Source organism: Poromitra crassiceps (assembly GCF_964638095.1).
Source record: "Poromitra crassiceps genome assembly, chromosome: 11".
NCBI classification, from domain to species: Eukaryota; Metazoa; Chordata; class Actinopteri; order Beryciformes; family Melamphaidae; genus Poromitra; species Poromitra crassiceps.
In genome coordinates this window covers 43,480,251-43,489,345 of record NC_139643.1, presented here as the reverse complement: position 1 = coordinate 43,489,345, position 9,095 = coordinate 43,480,251, and the positions used below count along the sequence as shown (strand labels likewise).

The following is a 9,095-nucleotide window of genomic DNA, read 5'->3' as shown; positions in this document are numbered from 1 at the left end:
TTATTTTAGTGCGGCGTGCATGAGTGAAATGCAAAGAAACGCGTCAAATAATTTGAAGCCTTTTCTTTGTGTTGATCTGTAATGGGATGTTCCAGCCCAGTGGCTGCTGCAGTTTCCCAGTCCGGGCTGTCGCTTTAAGACAACGATAGCTCTCTGTCTGATTAATTCAATGTACGGCGACGCGTTTTAGTCGAGAGCCAGTTATCAGCGGTTATCAGCCACAGAGAGAGAGAGAGGAGGACACTGGGAATGCAGCAGCTGCACAGTGCACACTGTCACCGGCTTGGATAACACATATAAGTTATTATTATACCCCGCGGATGTTGGGATGTCTTGAAGATGGGTTGTGCATATTTGGAATAAACAAAAAGTCTGCAGCAGCGCAAGAGGAGGATTTTTCACGAAGTCAAGTGGAGTAAAAACGAAATCACATTTGATCAAAAGGAGGAGGGGAGGAAGAGCGGTATGTCGTCGGAAAAACACGGTGAGTGGAGTAGGTGTTTTTTTTTAATCAACCGCTGTAGGCTAATTGAAAGCCTAATTGGGCCAATTCTCCCCCTCAAATGCACACGGTACACCTCCGCCCGTCCATCTCTTCTACTCATAACACGGTAGCTTATCTTTTTCCATCTGCATTTTACCTCTCCTTCTTCTGTCAGCCCCCCCTTGTCGGCATCTCTGCCATCCGCTATTTATCTGCAAAGCGCTGTGCACCGCTGTGTGGGAGCAGCCAGGCGAAAAAGCGCTATCAGGCTGCTAGAGGGACCTCTAGTGCGTCTGTGGTACTCGATACTGAGTTTATAGTGACATATGCTATGGTATTTTTGATTCCCTATAGGCAATAGTTCTATATTGTTTATGTTATTTATTTTTACCTATAGGCTAGGCTACTTGCATGATATATCTTTCCCCTATGGGAGGCCTGCAGAACACAACATTCCCTTGCGAAAAAGAGCTAGTAATCCTATTAAATAGGCTGCTACATATAGGCTAGCTTAGTACAAATGCCAGACACAGCAAAACTAGCAAAATGTCTGTCACTGTGGTGATCAGCAACATGAATGTGTAGCTGTGGAGGCTTTCCCTGCTGTTATATGGTTAATCTGATAACATCTAATCAGGGCCATTATTGGCCTGGGGTGCAAGGGAATTAATACAGTTATTAGTTTAAATAGGAAAGAAAACCAGCAATATTCATTTTCTAAACCGGTTAGACTACTTAATTAGACACAAAGATACACAAGCTTGTCTACAGAGATGACTATGCTTTTTGAAAATGTCAATAGAGGCAGTAGATCGTAGGACCAGTGCAGTGGAAGGGTGTTCCATCCATAACATTGGGAGCACCAAATTCAAATGCTGTGTCTTTGAGCCTATAGTAGGTCCAAAGACCTAAGTGACCTGCCGGTGATGTAGTGATGGAGTAGATTCATTGCTGATTGCAGGTAGGCTACATAGGCCCTTCTCACAGCAACCGTTTTGAGGTGGTAAAGCAGGTGTAACCAATAACATTAAGGAGGGGCCGAGGGCCCTGGCACTGGAACACAAATAAATGGAATGGAACCATGGTATTATTGGTTACACCAAAACTCAAAGCTGTTGCTGTGAAATGGGTCTATATGTGAATACAAGAACTTTAAACTGGATCCTGAATTTGATGGGAAGCCAATGTAGGTAGGCTACTGGACCTGGTCAACAGCCTTGCAGCAGCATTTTAGACCACGGATTAGTCTCTAATTCTAGTGGTATTATTCATTCATACCTTACATTTTATTATTGAAGACTATATAGTTGCTATTGCTATTCCACTCTTCACCAGTGAATGTTCCATTGTTACTCGTTGCTACTGAACGAACAGGCACCGCCAGTTCAAATATATATTTTTACTTTTTCTTTGTTCTTGCAATTAATATCATCATTTTCAATTTGACTAACCTACAGATTGTCTGATCAACATTTTGGCTTGTTATCATTTAGTAGCCTATTTATGAATATAGTGTTTGTTATAAAAGAAAATACTACTAGTCACTATTTAAATGCAAGTAGTAAGAGCAGAATGGTGGCAAGTAAAGAATAGAATGGGGCTTGTGATTTGATAAATGTAGAATTGATTAGAGACTAATAACAATAGTGGCAAGTGAGTCATGAAAGGTTGATAAGTAAAATGTGTAGCCCCGGCCAACAACTAAATGTCTTACTAGTAAAGGGACTAATAGGCCTAGTTACAGGCAGAATAGTGACTAAAAATAAGCACTAGTAGGTAATTTTCAGTGAATTATTTTGATAGAATAATTGATCAAAGAGAAACAGCTGCCGTTTCACAGAATGCTGTGTAAAGCTTTTGTTTTGACCCTCTGACCAGCTCGTGTTTCTCTCACTCACCAAGACCTGGGGGAGGGAGGAGGGGCACAAACACACCTGGTTTCTCTGAACAGTCACGTGACATCTCTTGCCCCGGAAGTGAGTGAGAGAAGGCCCGTTGAACAGCTCCGCCCAGGCTTGGCATGGTGGTCAGCACGTGCATTTTTGTAAGCAGGAGATCGAATCCCGCGTCCACCCCTGGCCAAGCCCCCTTAACATGGGTTGCTGCCACGACTGTCCACACAATGCAGGTCACCCTGGCACCAACATCTGTCTGCTCTTTTCTCCTCGCCGTTCCTCGGCTGTGTGCCGCCATTGCTACTGTTGTATCCATATATTATGACCTTTCGGAGGTACCTGTTGTTCCCTGGTGCTCGCTCCCTTCCCCTCTGTCTGCTTCTGTTCTGGCCCAGCTCTGCTTGTGACAGTGTGAGGGACTTACGTAACGCCCGTCCCCAAGCACAAGTCATCCCTCATCACTCAACCATTATCTCTCCCCCGTGCCGTGCTCTCTCTGGCTGCCTCTTGCTCTCCTTCCCCTCTCTGTTTCCTCTCTTCCTATCCCGTTAAGTCTTCCCCCTTTCTTCCTCTTTATAGCTTCCTCACGTTTTTCTGTCTTTCTCCTCCTTCTCATTCCCTCTTTCTCCTCCTGACCGTGTCCTGCCAAGGCTCTCTGACAGCATGGATTAGCGCACTTCTCTGCTGTGGAAAACATGGCACCCTGTCAATCACTGTGAAAACATGGCACCCCTGTCAATCACTGTGAAAACATGGCACCCCTGTCAATCACTGTGAAAACATGGCACCCCTGTCAATCACTGTGAAAACATGGCACCCCTGTTAATCACTTATCTGCTGTGGAAAACATGGCACCCTGTCAATCACTGTGAAAACATGGCACCCTGTCCATCACTGTGAAAACATGGCACCCCTGTTAATCACTATGAAAACATGGCACCCCTGTCAATCACTGTGGAAACATGGCACCCCTGTCAATCACTGTGAAAACATGCGCCCCTGTTAATCACTATGAAAGCATGGCACCCTGTCAATCACTGTGAAAACATGGCACCCTGTCCATCACTGTGAAAACATGGCACCCCTGTCAATCTCTGTGAAAACATGGCACCCCTGTTAATCACTATGAAAACATGGTACCCCTGTCCATCACTGTGAAAACATGGCACCCTGTCAATCACTGTGAAAACATGGCACACCTCACACCCTGTCAATCACTGTGAAAACATGGCACCCTGTCAATCACTTTGAAAACATGGCACCCCTCGCACCCTGTCAATCATTGTGAAAACCTGGCACCCCTGTCAATAACTGTGACAACATGGCACCCCTGTCAATCATTGTGAACACATGGCACCCCTGTCAACAACGGGAGCCCTGAAAAATGTTCAGACGTGCCTCAGACAGACCATCTGATGAAGCCAAAAATGTCATACTTTCTGACCTTTTATGGACGATAAACTTCATTTTTAACGAAGCGAGAATAGAATTGAACACGTCGATCACTGTCATCATTAGCACACAGGCGGTAGGCTACTGGAGGGAAAGAGGTTTTTTCTCTGTGAATCCTGCTTGATGTCTTGCTTTGCAGCTCAGCTCTGTGTAATTGTTTCCCCCCTCCCGCCTCCAAAAGCTGAGAAGGCGTTTTGTATTCGACATCCTGGCAGCCATGTAAGGCCGGCGAAGTGTGCAGGTGGAAACGCACAGGCGAGAGATCTATGGCGCATGAAGATTATAACATGTCTTCTCCCTGTCTTTCATTGTTATTTTATTAATCCTTCTACCCCCAGTCTCATTCTCTCATTATTTATTGGTCATCTGTCTCTCTCTCTCCTCTCTGTCTTTACCCGTATATTTCTCTCTTCCCATCCCAGGTCTCGATGACTCCGGCCGTCAGACCATGCAGCCCCCTCCGTACCTCCAAGGGGCCCAAAACCCCAACGTACCCCAGCAGCACCACAACATGCCCCCCGGCACTCAGCCCAACTACCCTCCCCCGCCCCCACCTCCGGGCTCAGAGGGCTACGTCCAAGAGACCCAGTTCCACTACACGGTGCAGACCCAGGGCCCCGGAGGCACCATGCCCCACCCCCCTGTGGGCTATCTCCACCCGGGATACCCCCTTCAGCTGCAGCCCTGCACAGCCTACGTACCCGTCTACCCCATGGCATCGGTGAGTCACAGGCGGAAAGAGACGAGGCGAGACATTGGGTTTTACAGTTTTCAGTTTTTGCACCGCGCTACTTTTATTGGGCTTGGCAGTATTAAATACTGTGCTTGTGGATAGTCTGTGTACAGTAGGTTAATACATGCTGATATCACAAACATAAACAGTTGGTTGTCTGGCTCATTCTGGGACCTGCTGCTTACAGCTGAAATCAGGAACCAACAAGCAACAATATACAGTACATGTAAATATGTTGTCATTGTTCTTTGCACCCTGAAGAAGGCCTGGTGGGACTGTAACACTCTGGTGTGCGTTTTAACATGAAACAGCCAAGCATAATACAAGCTTCTTCTTTTTGGTGACTTTTATATATTTTTAGTCACATTAATATCCTCTTTACTGCACTGTGGCTTTACTGTGAGCCGGGCCCAGGTGCACTCAATCAGCCTAACGACCCCAACCAGGCTCCTGCAAGACAGAGCCAAGAGAGTGGGCGGGTCGTCACAGCCTCAATGCCCACAACTGAAACTCTGTAAGCAGCTATAAAACTGTTACACCAAAGACGATGGGATTCAAAGCAAGACGGCCCAACTTCAACTCACTTCCTGTCATTTTGTCACGTGGGTTTTGCCCATAGAGACACTGCGGAGCGCGTCATCATCCAGAAACCACGCCCAAAACGGGGGGAAACAGAAACCCCCCCTCCGATCCTGGCGTTCTCCTACGTCACGTGCATGGTTGCGTGTTGCAAAAAAATATCGTATATGGAAGATGAACACTCCAACTTACTTCCTTGACAGCTAGATCCACATTTTTCTTCTCGCCAATTCTCAATGGCTTCCTTGTTTTGCTCAGGAGTACAAAAAAATGTTAACTGGCGATTATTTACATTTGTTGTGTGCGCAGCATGGCCTATTTCATGCAGTGTCTCTATGGTTTTCCACAGACACGCCCACTTAGGAGACTTTCGGCAGGTCTGAGTCAATGGTTGACCACGCCCATTTAGGAGACTTGCTGCTACCATTTGTTAGAATTGGCGGAGCCTGCAGTGACCCATCTATAGTAATATAATATCTATGGTTATACTCTCTTGTAAAGTGCTACTGCTCTCTCTCTCTCCCTCTCTCTCTCTCTCTGTGTGATCAGGGTCAGCCCTACATGCCGGGTGGAGGCGGCCACCCGGGGATCCCACCAGGGCAGATGCATCCCATGCAGATGCCCCCCACCATCACCCTGATGGACCGCCGGCCGCCCCACGACTACCTGCCCATCGCCGTGCTCACCACCGTCTGCTGCTTCTGGCCTACAGGCATCATCGCCATCATCAAAGCAGTGCAGGTTAGTGGCAACCATCATCTCACCTTCACCAGGGATCTATGCTGCATTCAAGACACCTCGGAAACTCAGGTGTGTGTGTGTGTGTGTGTGTGCGTGCGTGCGTGCGTGCGTGTGTGTGTGTGTGTGTGTGTGTGTGTGTGTGTGTGTGTAACAAACACGTGCAAACACGTGTGTGTTCACTGTGTTCAGCAGTGTTCAGCAGGAAACATGGGAGCCATGTTCGTGCAGAGCTTGTAAACTAACAAACCCATGGACTGTCCGGTTGCATGGGACTTGCGTGATTGCAAGGAAAGAGAGGGCATCCCTGAAGGCTAGTGTCGAAAACATCGACTGTGATGTCACGCATCTCTTCTTCTGGCTAACACGGACAACAACGGAAGCGTGACTTGCCCTCGCTATGGCCCTCTGCTGTTCCATTCGGGAGTTCAATGAAAACCCTGGAACACAGACCTGCAGTTATATATTGCTCTGCTGCGAGGACTCTGCCATCGAAGGACAGCTTGTTATTTCTGCATTATGAATTGTGAGAGAACAAGACTTTACAACAGCAGAGACCAGCATTTAAGAGGAACAAGTTGAACATCATCATCTGATATTTATTTCACATACTCTGATAAAAGAGATGAAGGGGAGGAAACGGCCATTGCAGATATCCGAGTTTAGCTTCAAATTTCAATGAGAAGTGATCTTGTCCAGTGCTTTTTCTTACACGCAAGTGAAATATGCCACTGTCATTGTACCCTAAATTCATACTGCTGACTCAGCAACATCCCCTATATTGCTTCTGCAACAAAAAAGGCGCACGGTTTGCTCTTTTATATGAGCCTACGTTGATTCTGCTGTACAGTACGAGTTAAGTCTGCGTGACGGAACAAGTGTAAGATGTGCTCAGCTGAGAATTGGTATCCTGCCTCTTGCCATTGAAGTAGGGCGGTTCACAGCTATACCAGAAGAGAACAGGGTATGCAATGTCTGTGATCTAAAAGATGTTGAAAATGAGTTTCATTTCATGTTTTATTGTACTTTATATGATGATTTGAGGATTTCCTTATTTGACGAAATGCAAAAGCAAAGACCTGAGCTCTTCTGGGCAGATGATGGCCAGAAGTTGGAGTGGTTGTTTAAGACTGAGGTATTTAAGACTGCTAACTTTATCTCTAGGGCCTGGAATAGAAGGCAAGCACAGCTCTTTAAGTAGGTTCAGGTGGTGGTTTTCATGCTGTACAACTTTACCGTATGTATTTTGGGTGTTTTCTGTTGGTTTTATGTTTTGATCATTGTTTGTTTAAATGATGAACAGTAAAAGTGTCCTGTAAGCCCATGTGGGCTGGGCTTCATTCGAAGCATGACACTTAAATAAAGAAAATCAATCAATCAATCAATCATGTAAGAAGCATCAATCTGGCGGCTATCGTGGCTTATGATGATGGGCTGTTGTTCTCTGGCTGTAATGGTAGATTGTGCTGACCGACACGCGCAGAACAGACCACGTTATGTAACGGCACCATTGCCCGGCGCAGTGGGACAGAATGGATTTTTCCTCCGGGCTTGCTTAGCTGGGTTTGGGTTGAGTTGAGTCGAGCTGACAAGGCGCAGACAATGAGCGTTATCTGTTGTTACGGCCTGTTAATGTGTGGTGTGGGCTCTCCCTACACATTCGGGACGTACTGCAGTGAAATCGATCTCTCTGTGGTTTTTGTAGGTGTTTGGCAGACACTGTTAACGAGACACACTCTCTCTCCCTCTACATCTCTCTCACTCTCACGTCTTGCTCTTGTTATATAACCTCTAGTCTCTCTCTCCCCAGACTGGAGTATGACGTTGAGTCGCTGCGCTCCGCATGCTACATAAACGAGCCTGTGCCACTTCACAGCCACTGCTGGGGTTTGAGGGCGGGCCTAGGGGGGGTGATGTTGAATGAGTGACAGGTCATGGCACCAATGAGAGAGTGGTTCGAAAAATGGGCTGCGCTACTGCGTTACTGATTGGTGAAGTCTGAATCCACCACTGGTCAATCACTGGCCAAGTCAAACGGTTCACTTCCTACCCCAGCTGGCTGAGGGGAGTGTCGCAGACCCAGAGAGAGCTCTGCAGCATGCAGTAATGTTATTTATAAAAGAATATATGTATTCATAAAAAATAGTTTTACTTGTTCAAACCAAATGGTTCATACATATTTAGAAACAGGAGAGACCACATAACATTTCACTCGGACCAAAACGTAAAAAAAAAAGAAAAGAAAATTTAAAGAAAATATTTGTTTGATGTAGTTTTTTTTTTTTTTTGGTCCGAGTGAAATGTTCTATGGTCTCTCCCGTTTCTAAATATAGCTGAGCTGTTTGGTTTGACAAAGTAAAACTATTTTTATAAGCATTTTACAAAATGTCTATGGGAAAATAAATATTGGATGAAAATCTCTGGTACAGTGCTGAAGCAGGAAGTAGGCGGTCACTTTGCCTCTCTATATAACCTCCAATAACATTTTTCTTCTCTCTCTCTTGTCGTTCTCCCTCCCTCCCCACCCATCTGCTCCTCCCTTCCCCAAATCGTAGGTGCGTACGGCGATAGCCAGAGGGGACATGGTGACAGCGGAGATAGCCTCCCGTGAGGCGCGCAACTTCTCCTTCATCAGCCTGGCGGTCGGCATCGCCTCCATCGTGCTGTGCACCATCCTCACCGTGGTCGTCATCATTGCCTCCCAGCACCACGACGACGACTGGGACCCGTAACCCCGCACGCCCGCACAGCCAGACGGGATAAAAACGTGGAATACAGTATTAGCTAGCTAAGTACTCTCAATCAGGTGAAGAAATAGGAGCACTGAAAATGCACTCATTGCTACTGCTTACCGGTACACTGAAGGTCTGAAGGCCGGCCCTCTCTGTACAGTTAGACACACCCCCATATACACGTGCACATGCACACACACACACACACACACACACACACACACACACACACACACACACACCTCTGACCTATCCATTCAGCACTCGCCAATGACCAAAAACTTCTACCAATCACAGCTGACATTCAAATGCCAAATACAAGTCGCTGTCCAATAATAAGGCCCGATGTTGCTGACACAATGACGGTTTATTATTTACAATGATATATCAGCTTAGCAGGGGAAACAAAGCTCCTAGCATTAACAATTCATTCTGACATTGGTTAATTGATAAGGCCTTTCTAGATGGAGTCAGATCAGAGG

The 9,095-nt window shown here is 46.4% G+C and overlaps 1 protein-coding gene across 1 annotated transcript; it reads left to right on the top strand.

Moving 5' to 3' along the window:
* Window positions 1-465: 465 nt before the first annotated feature.
* On the top strand, window positions 466-8,613 carry prrt1 (proline-rich transmembrane protein 1; the record flags this gene model as incomplete). The annotated part of the gene is made up of 4 exons (XM_083646765.1): window positions 466-484; window positions 4,254-4,552; window positions 5,693-5,884; window positions 8,437-8,613. The coding sequence occupies 4 exons, from the start codon at window positions 466-468 to the stop codon at window positions 8,611-8,613; spliced, it is 687 nt and encodes a 228-aa protein (XP_083502891.1).
* Window positions 8,614-9,095: the final 482 nt, after the last annotated feature.